Raw genomic sequence first — 20,000 nt, forward strand, 5'->3', positions numbered from 1 at the left:
ATGTGCCAGTTGGATAAACGCCAGATGTAGACCGGAAATTGTATCAAAAGTTATCCAACGACGACAGACCTCATCCCCCATCTTTCTTCTTCCTCTCTTTCTCTCTCTCTCTTTCTTTCTCTCTTTCTTTCTTTCTTTCTTTCTCTCTATCTGTCTCTGTCTTAGTCTCATTCTCTTACAAATATTATAGATATTGTTATTATTATAATATATTATCCTCGAATTTTATATTTATTTATTTATTTATTTATTTTTGTTTTTTTTTGTTTTTTTTTTTGTTTTTTTAAATAAATCGATCTTAACAAAGACAAAATTGCGAGCGTAATTTTCTTTTTCTTTTTCTTTTTCTTTTTCTTTTTCTTTTTCTTGTGTTCTCTCTCTTTTTCTTTTTTTTTTCTTTTTTTCTTTCTATTTTTGCAACCTTTCACGTTGAATCGTTCGACTTGGCACTTTGACAACGAAAAAAATTTTCTTTCTGCAAATTTTGAACTTTAAAAACACTTCTAAGCGAGAATAATAATAATAATAATAATAATAATAATAATAATAATAATAATAATAATAATAATAATAATAATAATAATAATAATAATAATAATAATAATAATGATGATGATTGATGATGATGATGATGATGATGATGATGATGATGATGATGATGATGATGAAAATAACGACATCTAAAAATTCTATCCTCGTTGATAATTCATACGAACGCGACGAAATAATTGATCAAACACGTTAAACCAATAAACCGGTTGTGTGTTTGGTCTCAATTTAGGTCTTGTGTTTATTAAAAATGAAAGACGAGGTCGTGGAGAAGGAGGAAGAAAAAGAAGAAGAAGAAAAATAGAAAGCAGATCGAAAAAGAAGTAGTAGTAAAGGAGGAAGTAGAAACGATTTCACGATAGAACGCTATTAAACGAATGTTTTTCTTTTACAGGCGATGGAGGTGGCGTCGGAGGGGACGGCGACCCCATCGTGGGTGGCGGCAATTCTGAGAAAAAGTCCGGCTATGAAACGAATCTCTACCTGTATAGCGTAAGTTATTATAAAATTTTTATGATTTTTCCTTTGTGATATATATATATATATATACTTCTTCAACGAGACTTTACTACGATCACTTGATTCTTATTAATTATTTATTCTTCCTTTGTTGTGTATGTCTGTTCTGTCTTCCTTTTTATTTTTCTCTTTCTTCTTTTTTTTTTTTTTTTTTCTTTTTATTTCCATTATTTCGAAACAATAGAATTCATTCTGCATTTGATTAGATCATTCAGATAAATCAATTGAGATATTTCATCAATGATATCAACAATAAGATCGAGATTTTATTAATATTAATATTATTATTATTATTATTATTATTATTATTATTATTATTATTATTATTATTATTATTATTATTATTATTATTATTATTATTATTATTATTATTATTATTATTATTATTATTAATATTATTAAATCAGTACTAATTTCATTGTTAATATTTACTTTATGGGAAGAAATATAACTGATTAAAAATTCAATATTATTTTTATTTAACTTGTGAATTTTATTTAATTCATTATCAAAACCTTATAAATTTAATAATTGATATGAATTAAAAAGAAAAAATAAAATAAAATAAAATAAAATAAAATAAAATAAAATAAAAATAAGTAACAAAACAATTGTAAATACTCTTGTATTTGATTACATCAGTAAAATTGAAATATTATTGAAATAATTATTTGAACGAATATATTTGAAATAATTATTAATATCACAAATCGATAAATCTTAGATAAAAACCTCTAATTGATTATTAGTATTTAAAAGTATTTAAAAAGAAAGAAAGAAAAAAGAAGAAGAAAACCATGAAATAAAATTAATCGCAAATTATTTGCGACATGTGCTCGAGATTGCACGACGAATGAATTAATGAAAAGATTGTATATGAAATAATCAGGGATATATATATATATATGTATATGTAAGAAAATATTTATCGTTTGGAACGCGTTTATTTTTGCACTGTTAATTGATAGAGAATACATTTCGTCAGTTCTTTTTTTTTTTACTCGTCAAAAGTCTCCCTGAATTCAACCTCGATTCGTAGATATCCAATTATTCGCTTTGCTTTTTCTCCGATTTTAATGTGGCAGATAGAGAGAGAAAGAGAGAGAGAAAGAGAGAGAGAGAGAGAGAAAGAGAGAAAGAGAATGAAAAAGACGATCGAGATGTCGATAAGATCGACGACTTCGACTTTTCTTTCGACAAAATAGCAAAGCTGTATTTATTTTCTTCTTTCTTTAAGAGAAAAAAAGAGAAAGAGAGAGAGAGAGAAAGAGAGAGAGAAAATTTCCGAGTCTTTTTTTCCTCCATCTTTTTTCCTCCAATCTCCACGCCCATATCCAGTCCGCCCTTTTTTTTTCTTTCTTTCTTTTTTTTTTTTTTTTTTTTTTTTTTTTTCTACGAACAGCAGCAGCATCTGTCGCGTCGATAACTCTAACTCGGTTATCCGATAAAACTCGAGTTTTATAGTTTCTCTTCTTGAACAATACCACAAGTTTATTCCGATAAACGTGATAATCGATGTAGAAAGAGAGAGATAGACAGATAGAGAGAGAGAGAGAGAGGAGAGAGAGAGAGAGAGAGAGAGAGACTCATCCATTTATATATGTATATATGTACGTATTTAAGTATACGTATAGGTATATTATATAAATTACTTGAAAAAATTTTTTGACAAAAAATTTTAGATAGAATAAACGTCTGAATTGTTCTTTTTCTTTTATTCTTATTTTATTTTATTTCATTTTATTTCATTTTATTTCATTGCGTCGATAGGTAACACTTTAGTTTTTTAATTTAAACGTTCTCCTCGTATACATTATGTTTTTTTTCTTTTTTTATTTTTCAAACACAACACAGTTGAAAATTTCTTTTATTTTTCTTTTCTCTTATTTTCTCTTCTTTTTTTTCTTTTCCTTTTTTTTTGTTTTTTTTGTTTTTTTTGCTCGTACAAAAAGTACACGCATTATATTTTAATAATAAATGTTTATCGATATCTTTATCCAATGGAAAAGTAATTATTAACGATTAAAATATTAATTTGAACAATTTTGTATAAGAAAACAAGAATCCTAAATTAATTATCACATTATATATATATATAAATTCTGATTCTGAGCAGTTTGCCAAAAATTTTCGTGAAAGTAAATATCTAATCTCATTTATTTTCGATCGAACACTTCAGATTCTTAATTTAAAAAATTACTTTTACTCGAAAAAAAAAAACAGTTTTAATTTTCATTTTAATTTTTATCTCTTTTTATTTTTTTATTTATATATATATATATATATACTCGCGCAACAAGAGTATATTATTCTCACCAGTTAATCATATTAATGTTCTTATCAATGGATAAATACTTAATAATACCGATATAGATATCGAACGATTAGAAAATTAATTTCAAAAGTTTATGCCAACCGATAAGGATTTTAACAATAGGTCATTCACGAATTATTTGATTTTTCATCTTAACTCTGTTCATTCTTTCCTTATCTTTTAAACCTGTCCCTTTCGTCCTCACCGTTCACGATTATTCTCGCACTCGTAAATTTCATCGTAACGAACAACATACTCGCAGACACACACACACACACACACACACACACATATGTATAGTAATAGTAATAGTAATAGTAGTAGTAGCAGTGGTAGTAGAAGTGGTCAACGATAAGCTTACGAAATCCTTTAGAAGTATCTCGTTGAAATCGGTTGCCACGAAGCAGCGTGAGGAGATCATGGCCCATGGATAAGCTCGTCTAAAGAAATTAGAAAGACATGACACGCGAGAGTGGGATTAGAGATAAAGAAGAAAAGAATGGAGAAGAATAGCTTAAGCTATCGTGATTTTCACGTTCTCGTTAAGAATTCTTGACGACGAACGAATCCATCCTCGCCATTGCCATTTTTTTCTTTTCGTAACAAGAGCAAAAAAAAATAAAAAAAAAAAGAAAAAGAAAAGTAAAAAAGAAAGAAAGAAAAAAAGGAACGCTAACGAAGGATTATAAATATAATACGTACAATATTTTTATCGTTCGAACATGAGTTTATCGGAATTCAACTTATTTTTTTATTTAATCTAGAAACAAATATTTCTTATTAGAACGAGATGTATATATATATATATATATATATATATATATATATAATTAATTTTATGAATAATATAATAATCCATTAACTTTGCGATAATTTCATTTAATATATAATAATAATTATTATTTTTCAATTCAATTAAAAAGAATAATTTTACGCGTATTATATTATCAACGGAATTGTATTAATTAAATTATCCATCCATAGGTATGTTAAAATAATATCTTTAAAAATAATATAATTTATATGATATCATATATTCAATAATAAATATACTTAAAATATATCATTATGTCGAATGATTAATAAAAATTTGTTTAGCTTTTTTTTTTTCTTTTTCTTTTTTTTATTTTTCTTTTTTTTTTTTAAGATTATAAATATTATCAAAAGTCGTATTTATAAAGATATTTATTCTGATCGAACGATCGTTCAGCATTGAAAATAATACGAGACACGTACTTACTTATTTACTTACTTATTTACTTACTTGCTAACTTACATAACACGAGACATGCTCACTCTTGTAAGATCGTCTTGTAGATTAGACCACTCTTGTAAGATAGCCTCATGGTCATTTCCAAAATAATACCCTCCGTAAAAGTGGCTGACCTTATTTACGCCAAACGAGCAACGTTCGATCGGCAATGAAACGAACGTTGCAAAAATTAAAGTCAAGGCGAAGATTTTCACGAACGAAGCGACCATTCGGTTACAATGACGTCAATCCCTGAAAGAAGGTACTCGATACGTCGTCTTAATGAGTTGGCTAGCCTCTCTATAAAAAAAAAAAAAAAAAAATATATATATATATATATATACGTATATATAATATATAATATATGTACAATATTACTGAAACGAAGAATATGAAGCTTTGAAAGTTGTATATGTATATATACATATATATAAACAAAAAAAAAATAAAACAGAAAATTGCATTAATTTTTTAAATGTTAAAAAAAAAAATAGGAAAAACAAATATTCAATTAAAAGTTTTAATTATTATACGTATCGAATGACGAATGAAAGTAATTTAATTTAATTGTTGTTCCATAATAATTCTTATTTCGTTTTAATCCTTTCGATATAGAATAATTATAATGGTATATTGTTGTTAATATAACAAATAATATATAAAAATAATAATGATTAATATAACAAATAAATAACAAATATATAATGAAAGTTTAAATTATTATACATATAATATTATTAAATGATAATAATAATTTATTTATCTCTTTTATATTTTCTATTTAATATTCGTATACGAATAAAATCATTCGAAATATATCTCACGTCAAAATTTTTAACGTTAAGAAAACTAAATATAATTGAATAAGTTACTATTATCATTATCATTATTATTATTATTATTATTATTATTATTATTATTATTATTATTATTATTCAATATTTGATCATAATAATATAATTTAACATTTACTTTATATTTCTTAATTCTTATTAAAAATTTCTACATATACAAATTCCATATATATAAAATTTATTATGTAATTAAAAATAAAATTTCCTATAGATAAAATCTAATTAGAAGCGCTTGATTATCTAACTTGATCATCTCGATTATCTAAGACATATCTAATCGAATAAAAAGAACAAAAAAAAAAAGAAAGAAAAAGAAAATTAAAATTCGATAGAATAAAAAATGAAAAAAATAAAATAAAGAAAAGAATTTGTTTTCTAATAACAAAACTGTCTTTAAAAAAAAAAAAAAAAAAAAAAAAAAAGAAGAAAAAATCATTTCAAATTACGACAAAATCTATGATATATATATTCGATGAGAGACAAGAAGTAAGGATATTTTTTTTTTTTTTTTTTTTTTTTTTTCTTTTTCTTTTTCTTTATTTCATTAATAGTTATCGAGCCTTCTATAAGCTTAAACGCATTATTCCGTTAACGTGGTCGAACATATCGAACTATCAAGAACCCTTTCGATGCATATACGTGTATAGATATAAGGACCCAGTTTATTAGGTGGTACATCGTGCATAAACGTTTCTTATTCTCTTCCCTTGATGTCATTATACGTAATGCAAGCTTTCAAAGTAACCAAACGAGGGTTAAGTGGTCTCTCGAGAGACCACCACACCAGCTACGTCCATCTTTTCTTCGTTCATTCTCCTTTGACTGATAATGATCGAAGAAGAACTTTATCGTTTCCGATAATCGTACGATTTACGAGTATAGTTAAATGGATATCTTGATATGAGAATAACATTTATCTTTAAATTTACTCATTATCACGATCGTAATCATTCAGAGAATTTAACATTAACAAAAATATGTTATCTATTAAAATATACTGATATACGAATAAATATGAATATCATCGTTCACATTTTGAACTGTCGTGAAGTTCTTTTTTTCTAATCTCGTTTAGCTTATCCTAATCGATTTTTTTTTTTTTTTTTTTTTTTTTTTTTAATATTATATGCACGAATTAAAGACGAACTTTATATATTTTTTTTTTATAATATATACTTTGTTATTTCAATAATATTAAAAAATTTATATTATATATTCAATAGTTATTAATATATTACAAAATAGATAGGCATATGATTCTCTCTCTCTCTCTCTCTCTCTCTCTCTCTCTCTCTCTCTCTCTCTCTCTCTCTCTCTCTCTCTTTTTCTCTTACATTAATTTATAATATCATAATAAAATATATACATATATTATATGATATAGGTATAATTTAAAAAAAAAACAAAAAAAAAAAAACAAAAAGAAAGAACAACAACATTTACGTATTCAATAAAAAATATCGCGTACTAAAAACAATTCAATTTCATTGAAAAAGTTTTTTTTTTTCATCTACGATAAAATCTTAACAACTTAGCTACGATAACCTTGAGTAACTTTTTTTTTTTTTTTTTTTTTTTTTTTTCCATTATTTCTTCTCTTGTACTTTTTTTTACATATATCGTAGAGTCTTCTGAAACATAAAATTTTTTTCCATCAAAATTCCTTCCCCTTTTTCCTCGTAATATACATTATCTGTCTCAAAAAAAATCCTAATCGAAAAATTTTTTGAAAAATTCCCCACGAGTGCTTCCTACTTCGTTTGATAGCAAGGACAATGAGTTTAACCGGCCAAATTTCTCTCGTCAATAAATTTCAACCACTTTACCGCTCAGCGTTCATCGCGTTCACTGAAAAGGGTTGCTGCTCGTCGCAGCGTGAACTCCCCTGTCGATCCGATTTACTTCACCGAGCATTTTCCGGCCGATGCACCGACGCGAAACCCGAGAGAATCTTAAGCGCGAGATGCTTATATATATATATATATATATATATATTTTTTTTTTCTTTTCTTGTCTTTTTCTTTTTTCTTTCTTTTTTTTTTTGTTGCGGATAGAAAATAGTAAAAAAATTGGCAAAAACGCTTCAAAGTTGTCAAAAAAAAAGAAAATTATCTCCAAACGAAACAAAAAGACTTATTTATCAACTATCGATATCATTGTTTCATTATCAAGTAAAATTCGTACATTTAATACGAAATCGAAATTGTATTATTTGTTATTGGGAAAAAAAAAAAGTATCCTGATTAATCTCTATTCGTTGTAATAAATGAATGAATTAATGATTGTTGAATTTGAAATTGAAATGTGAAAAAAGAATATGAGAACGAAGTGAGTTTATTCGTCCATAATATACGTATATATATATATATATTTTTTTTTTATTAACAAATCGAAAATAATTTTTTGCATAAATGAATATAATCCATCTATAATGATATCCATAACTTTTTTTTTATAAGTATTGTATTGAAGGTAAAAAAAAAAAAAAAAAAAAAAAGAGAAAAAAATTATAAAAATTATGAAAAAAGAAACTTTTAACTAGAAATTATAATTTTAATCATTTAAATGTTACAAAGTTAAATATCTCTATGGAATTTGATTTATTAATAAAATATATAATCATAGTATTTTGACGTTTATAATTATTTAATTTTCAAATTATTATTATTATTATTTTCTTTCCTTTTCTTTTTTTCTTTTCTTTTTACCGTTGACATATTCGTTAACTCGACATATATAGTTTTAAAATAACGATTGTTAATGAAAGATAGAATTTTTATTTATTACATTTTACATGTTTATTCTGATCTTTAATAGGAGGAGATGGAAGATCGTCCTCGGATATCAACGTTGCTCAACAGTTTGGCAAATTACAGCAATACAATTCCAGCTGCAACCGATCTTGACAGCAAACCAGCACCAGCTGCAGGTGGTGGGGCTCGTATGGGCACCCTCATAGGCGTATTTCTTCCCTGTATACAAAATATATTCGGTGTTATTCTTTTTATTCGTTTAACGTGGGTCGTCGGTACAGCCGGTGCGATTCAATGCTTCTTCATCGTTTTATGCTGTTGTTGCGTCGTAAGTTAATTATTTCAATAATTATTGTTATTTAAAATAACTTTTTTTATTACATAAAAAAAAAAAAAAAAGAGAGAAAGGAAAAAAGTATGAAGAAAAAATTATCTCATAAAAAGTCACCATAAGTTATTGAAAATGATTATGAATATGAACAAAACAAAGGGATAAGTTATCTCAATTGATAACAGTTATTGATTAATCCCTATATATCTATGTGTGTATAATTGATATATAATGTATTAAACGTCAATAATTATATTCGCATTAATAGAAATTATGTTTAAACTTAGACGATGCTAACGGCGATTAGTATGAGCGCAATTGCAACGAACGGTGTGGTACCAGCCGGTGGATCATACTTTATGATATCAAGAAGTTTAGGTCCAGAGTTTGGTGGTGCCGTTGGCATGTTGTTTTACACTGGTACCACATTAGCAGCAGCCATGTATATCATCGGAGCTGTCGAAATTGTTTTGGTAATAAATTAAATTTTTCTATTCTTTAAGTTTTATAAAAACAATTTGTTTGAAACGTACTTATAGCGAATGACAAAAAACATGAATATGTATATATATAATATAATATATATATATATATTTTTTTTTTCTTTTCTTTTTCCTATCCTCAGACATATATGGCTCCGAGTATGAGTATATTTGGTGACTTTACAAAGGATCCAAATATAATGTACAATAATTTTCGAGTTTATGGTACGGCCTTGCTCTTGGTAATGGGTACGATAGTGTTCGTCGGTGTTAAATTCGTGAACAAATTCGCCACGGTTGCCTTGGCTTGTGTTATCCTCTCTATCATTGCTGTCTACGTTGGATTGTTCGTGAATTTCAACGGAAATGATTCCTTAAAGTTCGTATTTACTTTTTTTTTATTTTTTATAATAGAATATAATAATAATAATAATAATAATAATAATAATAATAATAATAAAAATAATAATAATAATAATATATAATATATAATATTTAATTAATAATATCATCGTTTATATTTATCCAATCAATTTAGAATGTGTATACTTGGAAAGAGATTATTGAAAGATCTCGATGTATTGACCCAATGTAACAAGAATACAGGTGGATATCTTCACAACGTATATTGCCATAACATTACCAATACTACTACAACCAAATGCGATCCATATTATTTGGAAAGTAATGTTACCATCATAAATGGTATTCGCGGATTGGCTAGTGGTGTATTCCTGGGTAAGTAAGATCAAATATTTGTTTATCTGGAGATAATTAATTTGTCTACGATAGAATACGTATGAAAAATTTTGAATCGTCATCATGTAGAAAACATATGGGATAGTTTCCAAGAGGATGGACAATTGATAGCTTTTGGTAATAATCCTAAAGATATAGATAACTTGTCTGGCAAAAGTTACAATCAAATTACGGTTGATCTCACGACGTCATTCACTATTCTCATTGGTATATTCTTCCCATCGGTGACAGGTAAGTATATATGAAATAGTTTATGATCATAAGGATAATCGAAAAACATTGAATTGAATATTTAATTCCATTCAAAGGTATTATGGCTGGATCTAATAGATCTGGTGATCTCGCAGACGCACAAAAATCTATTCCAATTGGTACAATTTGTGCAATTTTGACAACTTCGACGGTCTACTTATCAAACGTTCTACTGTTCGCTGGTACTGTGGACAATCTATTATTGAGGGATAAATTTGGTCAGAGTATAGGTGGTAAACTTGTAGTGGCTAATATCGCTTGGCCAAATCAGTGGGTTATACTGATCGGTTCATTCCTCTCGACTTTGGGTGCTGGACTTCAATCATTGACAGGAGCACCAAGATTGTTACAAGCAATAGCCAAGGATAGTATCATACCATTCCTAACACCATTTGCTGTTAGCTCGAGCCGTGGCGAGCCTACACGTGCTCTCGTATTAACCGTGATAATATGTCAATGTGGTATATTATTGGGTAACGTCGATTACCTGGCACCCCTGCTTTCAATGTTCTTCTTAATGTGTTACGGTTTTGTTAACTTGGCCTGTGCTTTGCAAACTCTCCTCAGGACACCAAATTGGCGACCACGTTTTAAGTATTATCATTGGAGTTTATCCTTCCTCGGATTGGCCCTCTGCATAGCTATTATGTTCATGACCAGTTGGTACTATGCCTTACTGGCAATGGGTATGGCAGGTTGTATCTACAAATACATCGAATATCGTGGCGCCGAAAAGGAATGGGGCGATGGTATACGTGGTCTAGCTTTATCAGCAGCAAGATACTCCCTTTTGAGACTCGAGGAAGGACCACCACATACAAAGAATTGGCGACCTCAGATCTTGATCTTGGCTAAACTGACTGATAATCTCGCGCCAAAGTATAGAAAACTCTTTGCTTTTGCCAGTCAGTTAAAGGCTGGTAAAGGTTTAACAATCTGTGTCAGTTGCATAGCCGGTGATTATATTCAAAATTCTGGTGAGGCTTTGGCCGCCAAACAGAGCTTACGTAACACCGCAAACGAGGAAAAGGTCAAAGGTTTCGTTGACGTTCTTGTAGCAGGGAACATAGTTGATGGACTTAGTTCTCTTGTACAGACCACTGGATTGGGTGGGATGAAACCTAATACTGTCATTCTTGGTTGGCCATATGGTTGGAAGAAATCGGAGGATAAAAGAAGTTGGAGAGTATTTTTGCAAACTGTCAGAAGTGTTGCTGCAGCGCGAATGGCTTTGCTTGTACCAAAGGGTATTAACTTCTTCCCGGATTCAACGGAAAAGGTTGTCGGTAATATTGATGTTTGGTGGATCGTACATGATGGTGGTCTTTTAATGTTATTGCCCTTCCTCTTGAAACAACATCGTACATGGAAAAATTGCAAAATGAGAATCTTCACTGTTGCACAAATGGAAGACAATTCTATACAAATGAAGAAAGATTTGAAAAAGTTCCTTTACGATCTTAGAATTGAAGCGGAAGTTGAAATCGTGGAAATGGTAATTTTCCCCTTTTAATCGATTATTCTATTGATACATGTTGTATGTGAATTTTTTTTTTTTTTTTTTTTTTTTATTTCTCGATGGAGATTCGATCATAGTGCCCATCGTCCATAATATGCGCATAAATTTTTTTTACAACATCGAAAAGAAAATCTATAAAAAATATCTTTTATTCTTATATATATATATATATATATATATATATATATATATATATATATTGTGTACATGTGTGTATGTCTAATTCATAATCTTACAGATGAACTCTGACATCTCTGAATATACTTACGAAAGAACTTTACTGATGGAACAAAGAAATCAAGTATGGCGAGAGTTGCAGTTAAATACGAAGGAATCTCGAGGAGTGGTGAGTTTTGTTGGCAAAATAAAAGATATCTCTTTTTTTCTCTCTCTCTCTCTCTTTCTCTCTCTCTCTCTCTCTCTCTTTTAACGTAGAAAAAATAAAAAGATACTAGGTATAAAAAAAAAGAAAAAAAAAAAAAATAAGATAAACAAAAAAAAATCTACAATCGTGATACTGATCGGAATGTGTCTCTTTGTTGTGTGCTCGTCAAGGATAAGGTGCAGACGTTGGTGGACTTCAACGAGGTACCCGCCGAGGAAAAATTACCTCTGGTTTGTCAGATCATCCCCCGAAGTTCCGTGTCTGTCCATCTTCGACATCGAGAACTACGATGCCGATGTTCTCCACCCCCATCCCTTAAATTCCTATTTTTATAACTGTCACAATTCCCATTTTGTGTCCGAAGTTACAGAAAAAAAAAAGAAAGAAAGAAAAAAAAAGTAATTGACATCATCGAGTGGATGAAACTGATAGAGGGACCGATCGCATGAGTAATAATTCTTGAAAAAAAAAAAAAGAAAAGAAAAAATAAAAGATTTATTTTATTATTCGCCTATATAAAATCTCTTTATGGGAGGATTATCGTTAAATTAAATATTTGATTTTGTGAAAATAATTGACAAGAATAAAAAAAAAAAAAATTAGTAATTTTCATCATATTAACCAATTAATCAATATTAAATAATTTCATTATTGACAATTATCAACGCAATACGATCTAATAAAAGTACATAATCGTAATATATCCCTTTACGATGTATAGATCCTCTAATAGAGAAAGAAGAAAAAAAAAACAAAAACAAAATAATAATTTACAAATAGGAAATGCCTCTCTCTATCAGGATACATCTCTAACGTCCTTGAGAAAAATCTGACCTTACCGTTTCAGCTTGATTGGCACGTTTCATTTCGAATGCTTAAATAGATATCATAATATGTTTGGCGAACCATATAGTGCTTTTAAGCTAGACACTTAGTTTAATTCCCATAATTGACTTTATCCGCTGTTCATGATTAAAAAAATTCGAATGTTATTCGCTTATATGTTTTAAAATGATACACAGGTTCAGGCAATTGTGGATCATCATCACAATGTTGACGTCAAGGTACCATCCAAAGTAAGATTTCAAGAACCCGGTAGTCAGAATACAAACGAAGGTGAGGAAGCACAAGAGAAACTTGTTCAGGATTCAGAACAAAAGGATTCAGAGGGAATTGGTAACAGTGAGAAATCCGAAGAGGAATCTAAAGATAATCCAGACGAGGAAACAAAATTGATCGGTGGCTCGCCGAAAACGGAAAATAAAGAAAATGCTCAGAAAGAAGCTAAGGAAAATGAACAAGAGAACAAATCTGATAGTCCAAGTTCTAAAAAACCACCTACGCTCAAGCCGTATGTCATTGAAACATTATTTATATTTACATTTTTATCTAATGACTCCTTTAAATAGCGCGTTCGTACCTTCGTTCTAATTAAATCAATTTTAATATGATCTCTAAAATGCTTATAACATGTTTATTTTTCTAATCGTCATTAATATCATTAAAAACGAAATTGTACAATTTGAACGATTGTAAAAAAAAAAAAAAGAAAAAAAAAAAACAGACTTTTTAGGCCTATACAAAACTAATTCTCAATTTTGCTGTAGCGATGAAAGTGACGTGAGACGTATGCATACATCTGTAAAATTGAACGAAGTAATCGTGAACAAGAGCCATGACGCTCAATTGGTCATCCTTAATCTACCTGGCCCACCGCGAGACACAAAAATGGAACGCGAGTCAAGCTGTATCCTTTTAAATCGTTTAAATGTTTATAAAATATATTTTATTCTCAATGATTTATTTTATTTTATTCATTATGCATACGTTTGTTATATATAATAAACGTATTCATATATGAAATATTTAATAAATCTCATATATGAACAGGTATGAATTATAATTGGGATATTATAATTAATCAAAGAATATTATATAAATATTTATTTATTCGCTCACTTGTTCATAATTTTATTTTATTTATATGAGTATAAGTTAATATTATTATCTTTAATTTATTTATGTATATTAACGTATATTCATATACATAAATATAAATATAAATATAAATATAAATATAAATATAAAATATATATATATATATATGAAAATGATATAATTTTTGAATAATTAGTAATATGTAAAATGTATGTATATATATATATATATATATATATATATATATATATATATATAAATATTATTATTTCCTTAATAATAATTTTTTTAGATATGGAATTCCTAGAAGTCTTGACGGAACGATTGGAGAGGGTATTAATGGTGCGGGGTAGCGGACGAGAGGTCATCACAATCTACTCGTGAATCTATCGCGCAACCTTCATGACGAAAGAAACATCTAGTTTATTTCTTAAAGACCTAAAACGAGTTCACATTAAGGAACATATTATTCTTGTGCCATTATAAAAGCGCAGAGATATTTAATCTCCGTGCCTCCGTGCTGTGAATCGCAACGAGTGTGAAATCGCGACGACAGCTATCGAAAATCGATCTTTTTATGGAAACCTTAAATTAATTATAAATGGTTCCCCTCGAGTGATCGATATGCATTAATTTCGCCGATATTGGGCGTAGATTTAATCCAAAAAGAGATTATATCGTTTACGACGACGCGATCGTATTTCTACGATCGTCGAGATATGATATTTAATTGATACTAATTTTGATCGATAAAAAAAAAATGATAAAAAAATTTAGGACTGACCGCGGGGATGGGACGTGATCTGGTAATGGGGGAGGGGGGAGGTAGTGGACTTTAGGATCAGGGATGAAAAAACAAAAATTAAAAGCAACAAACACATATATAGGTATACATATAACTTGAAAGAGTGATTAAAATTGATCGGATACGGAAAGGTAAAACGAGATAGAAAAAGAAAAAAGAGAGAAATGAAATAAAAAAAGAAAAAAAAAAAAAGCAAGAAAAGAAAGAAAACCCAAAACAAATACGAGAATAATAATAAATTATAAAAATAGTTTCCTGAGCTAAGAGAAAAAATGGGAAAAGGAAGAAAACGAAAAATATTTCTTTTACATTTATTAAATTCTTAAAAACACTTACGATCTCTAATCGCGTACTTTCATTTGGAAAAGTGAACGAGGGAAATGAAAAGGATGGAAAAAAGAAAAATATAAAAAGAATAATAATAATAATAAAAAAATGTAATAATAAAAATACATACAAGTAGTAGAGTAACTTAATGACTTTTCGAGAAATTCCATATACGACATCACCACATTGTTTTTACTGTCCTTCGACATATTATAAGAGTTTTTGACATTCGATGATGGATACGCGCGAAGATCTCAAAAAAAAAAAAAAAAAAAAAAAAAAAAAAAAAAATTAAATAAATAAATAAAAAACAATTGTTCGTAAATATAAATTTACTTACAAAAAGATCGACAAACAAAAAAATCAATAAATAAATAAAATAACAATACGAACGTTTTGAGGCAGTTTTCGTCTTTGAAAAAAAGAAAAAAGAAAAAGAAAAATAAATAAATATAAGGAAAGAAAATAAAAGTGAAAGAAAATGAAGAATAATGGGGGGGGGGGAAGAAAAGAAAAACGTAAAAAAATACGAAAACAAGAAACGAAAGGAAAGGAAAGAAAAAAGTAATATTGACGAAGAAGAAGAGAGAGAGAGAGAGAGATAGAGAGAGAGAGAAAATATAATACGATGAATTAATGAAAAAGATGAGAAATAAATAGCACATGTCCCGATCGAAATCATTCTAAAATAATTTTCATTATGAAACCGAAATCAAAATTTGGTCCGAGGCTAAGGTCGAAGCATCTACGAAACCACTGCCAGAATACTTTCTAAATGCTTCGCGTTTAACCAAAGACGCGAGAGGCTCATTTTTCTACATGCATTGTCGTTTTAGAGAAAAAAAAAAATAAAAGAAAAAGATTAAATAAAAAATAAAACATATACATTATATAAATACAATTACTTACTTACTTACTTACTTACTTACTTACTTACTTACTTACTTACACATACACACACGCACGCGCGCGCATGCATACACACATATACATGCGTGCATGCGTACGTACATAAATATATAAATACATACATACATACATGCATGCATGCATACAAACATATACATACATATATATATATATATATATATATGTATATATATATATATATTTACACACATATAGACACACGTACACATATGTATCTATACACGAAAGGACTCTATTGCTTAATAGGTGAAATTTAGAGTAGCCTAGCGCTAGAATATGCAAAACTTATAATTAGATATATCGTATTTGATAATAGAGATATGGAAAAGAAAAGAAAAGAAAAAAAAGAGAAAAAAAAAAGAAAAAAAAAAAAAGAGAGAGAGATATTGAGCGTAATTAATGCAAATTTTCTTGTCGACTGAAGATCGTTCCGGATTACATACTCTCGATTTCTAATATGTGCAAAAAGAAAAAAAAATAAAATAAATAAACTTGTATCCTCTAATCGCGTTTATACTGTCCATGGCCTATCGGTCGAAATTCGCACGAGTATTATACACCACACACACACACACACACACATATATATATATACACAACATACAAATACATATACACATACATGCACGTTTTATCTTCGCGAACGATTAACACCAAGTGTTAAAATGAAAGAAAGAAAACAAAAAAAAAACACTGTATGTATAGCTACGATTCCAGAGATGTCGCATAAAATGATATTAGCATGTGAGAAACAGGAAAGAAAAAAGAAATTCGGGAGGGGGGAGGGGGGAGAGAAGATAAGAAAATTCAAGAAAAATAATTGAACGGAGAATAAACGAAGAGGATAAAAAAAGAGATTAAAAAAAAAAAGAAAAAAAAAAGAAAGAAAGAAAGAAAGAAAGAATAAGACTCGATGCCAAAAAGAAGAAGAGAAGAAAAAAATGCGTCGTTTCGGGGATCGAAATCTTTATTAAAACTTTCATCTCGAAAGTTATTATAATAGCATTGTAATTAATCGCCATTATGTGTCGCAGTATGCATGTTACGTTTCATGGATGGCCTGAAAATGAGATATTAGGCCACAATACTCATCACCTTTTTTTTAGATAGGCACTATCTAATAATAGAGTTTATCTATGAAACGGAGTAACACGAAAGAGGGATTGATGAGACTCGGGCGAAGAAAAAGAAAAGAAAACGAAAAGAAAAGAAAAGAAAAGAAAAAAGAAGAGAAAAGAGAGAGAAAATCTTTTTAAAGGAAAATCTCGTAGAACCAAAGAGTTTGATGTAATATCCATCGATAATATTAATGTGTACCTAATCTGTGTCCATTAAAGAAGAAATATGTATCAGCATATTATATATATATATATATATATATATATATATATATATGTATTATATATATGTATATATATATATATATAATATACATAAAATATATATCGTATACACACACATATAAAACTCTTATACATATACATACGATTGTGAACGACTGCGTATTTAAATAATGTAGAAAAATACGAAATTGTGAAAAAGTTATTTGCAGTCTACGTGGGGAAAAAAAAAAATATCTTCAAGATTGGAATATAGAACGTGTTCTAATGCCAAGAATATAGAATATGTATGTCTCCTTGATAATAACGTATATGTTGATTCACAAAGTTCATCGTAAAGTGCACATATTGTCTTGTAGTGTATAGAGGATATTTAATGACGAGGAAAAAGAAAAAGAAAAGAAAAAAAAAAAAAAAAAAAGAAAAAAAAACGAGGAAACGAGAAAAAAGAAAAAAGAACAAAAAAAAAATAAAAGAGAGAGAGAGAGAGAGAGAGAGAGAGAGAGAGAGAGAGAAAAGAAAAATACATTGCTCAAGACGCGCGCGTAAGTCTAAAGACTATAAAATATGGAGACGATGTGTTACAAGATGATTAACGATATTATGAAAAAAAAAAAAAAAAAGAGGAAGCTCGTATTTTAATACATTTGTTTTTGTTTTTGTCACTTTTCTTTTTGTTCTCTTCTTCTTCTTCTTCTTCTTCTTCTTGCTCTTCTTCCTTTCATTCACACTGCCCAAAATCCAATATACAGTTCGATTCAGAACGCTATATTTTTATATTTTTTCATATCGTTCGTTCGTACGTTTTATTTGTTTATTTGTTTATTCTCTTCTTAGAAACGCGTAACAGTTCGCGGTTACATAATACTTTGTTTGTATATTTCTTTCTGTTCTTTTCTTTTTTCTTTTTCTCTCTCTTTTTTTTCTTTTTTTTTTTTTTTTTTTTTCTTTTATCGTGTCGTCGATCCTTAGAGTCTAATCGTTTAGAGATTATCAAATGAGGATAACACACGCGTTAAAACAGACAGATATATTTGACTCGCATCGATTTAATAATTAAAATTCTTATCGGTGCGTAATAAATGGAGATAAAGTCGATATAATAATAATAATATAAAATAAATACGTCGGATTGAAGTTAAATTTCATTTAATCGCTAAAAGTATACTTCGTGTATATTCTATCGTGTGTCACGGTTTTTTCGATAGGACGAAATTATACGAAATAAACAGTCAATAAGTCCTTATATTAAAAACATAATAATACTTAGCAGATTTAATATAAATACATACGTAATGAGTCGCGGAGAAAGAAAATCTCTTTTAATTATGCTTCCTCCAACACACTATCACTATTTCTCTATCTATCTATCTATCTATCTATCTATTTCTCTCTCTTTCTCTCTAACTATCTCTTTCTCTCTTTCTCTCTTTCTCTCGTATCACATATTTATTCACGTGCACAAAATTGTAAAAAAGGTGTGAGACATCGTATCTGTACAACAAAAGGAAAAGAAAGAAAGAAGCTATTATCGTTAAACGATTTGCGTATATTCGAAGATATAGAAAATTTTTTGAAAAGATCGAACGTACTTAAAAAAAATAAAAAAAAATAAAAAAATAAAAGAATAAAAAAAAAGAAGGGTAAAGAAAAAAAAATTACGAAGAAAAAGAAAAAAAAACCGAGAAAGAGTTACGAATGGTCCGGTATAACGACGATGAAAATGGATGAATAATTTTGAAATGAAATTTCCAAGAAAAACAAGAACAAAAAGTAACATACGGGGAGAGAAGAGAAAAAGAGAAAAAAATACGAAAAAAAAATCTGCTCTCTGTCTCTCTCTCTCTGTCTCTTTGTCTCTCTTTCTCTCTCTCTCTTTCTCTCTCTCTTTCTTTCTCTCTCTCTCTTTCTCTCTCTCTTTCTTTCTCTCTCTCTCTCTCTCTCTCTCTCTCTCTCTCTCTCTCTCTCTCTTTCTCAAACGTTTGCCCATTTGTGATTTTTCTGATGTGAATACACATACATATGTATGTAAATTCGATACAATGCATCGCAGAGAGAAACAGAGTTCAGAATTCTATATATTATATTATTATGTCCGTATATTTCTAAGCTGACATTATCTTCTTATCGTTCGTAATCTACCTCCTGATAAACGTGTTTGGAAAAAATCGTATTTCAAGAAAAAGTAAAAAACTAAAAAAAAAAAAATAATAAAAAAAAAAAAAAAGAAAAAAAAAAAGAAATCGAATTATAGAAATAATTAACGGAAGATGGACGCTCCGCGTATTGCTCGTGACGAATATGTTTAAAACAAAAAAAAGAAAAAAAAAAAAAGAACGGAAGAAAAAGCAAAAAAAAAAAAAAAAGAAAACAAAAGAACTTTTAGCGAACACACGACCTTTGACTTTATCCTTGTTTTTTTTTTCTTTTCTTTGTCTTTTTTTTTTTTCCTTGAATTTTTTTTCTTTTTTACCATTTTATTACAACTTTTCCAAGAGCTCTAACGCGGAAAGTATTCTCGATCCAATAATGCCAGCTCAATTTGAATTAATCTCGTCTCGGAATAGACTTTTAATATAAAACAAAAAAAAAAAAAAAAAAAAAGAAAAGAAAGCCAACAAATAAAAGGAAAAAAAAAAAGGAAGAAAAGAAAAGAAAAAAGCAATACGAAGGAACAATTTTCAAATACGC

The 20,000-nt window shown here is 28.4% G+C and overlaps 1 protein-coding gene across 8 annotated transcripts in view; it reads left to right on the forward strand.

Moving 5' to 3' along the window:
• Positions 1–14,904, forward strand: part of kcc (solute carrier family 12 member kcc) — a 92,410-nt gene extending 77,506 nt beyond the window's left edge. For 6 of the 8 annotated variants that reach the window (XM_035876833.2, XM_035876835.2, XM_035876843.2 and 3 more), the window contains 12 exons: positions 944–1,041; positions 8,306–8,569; positions 8,860–9,045; positions 9,198–9,433; positions 9,593–9,792; positions 9,883–10,044; positions 10,122–11,560; positions 11,823–11,930; positions 12,140–12,199; positions 12,992–13,320; positions 13,577–13,716; positions 14,200–14,904. In XM_035876833.2, the coding sequence (XP_035732726.1) occupies positions 944–1,041; positions 8,306–8,569; positions 8,860–9,045; positions 9,198–9,433; positions 9,593–9,792; positions 9,883–10,044; positions 10,122–11,560; positions 11,823–11,930; positions 12,140–12,199; positions 12,992–13,320; positions 13,577–13,716; positions 14,200–14,291 (3,314 nt within the window). In that variant the 3' untranslated portion in view covers positions 14,292–14,904. The remainder of the gene's footprint in view (positions 1–943; positions 1,042–8,305; positions 8,570–8,859; positions 9,046–9,197; positions 9,434–9,592; positions 9,793–9,882; positions 10,045–10,121; positions 11,561–11,822; positions 11,931–12,139; positions 12,200–12,991; positions 13,321–13,576; positions 13,717–14,199) is intronic. The other 2 variants (XM_035876837.2, XM_035876838.2) reach the window with 2 other exon arrangements.
• The last annotated feature ends 5,096 nt before the right edge of the window (positions 14,905–20,000 follow it).

The sequence above is a fragment of the Vespa mandarinia genome, chromosome 10 (genome assembly GCF_050613455.1).
Source record: "Vespa mandarinia isolate Hongniang chromosome 10, ASM5061345v1, whole genome shotgun sequence".
Classification (NCBI taxonomy): Eukaryota; Metazoa; Arthropoda; class Insecta; order Hymenoptera; family Vespidae; genus Vespa; species Vespa mandarinia.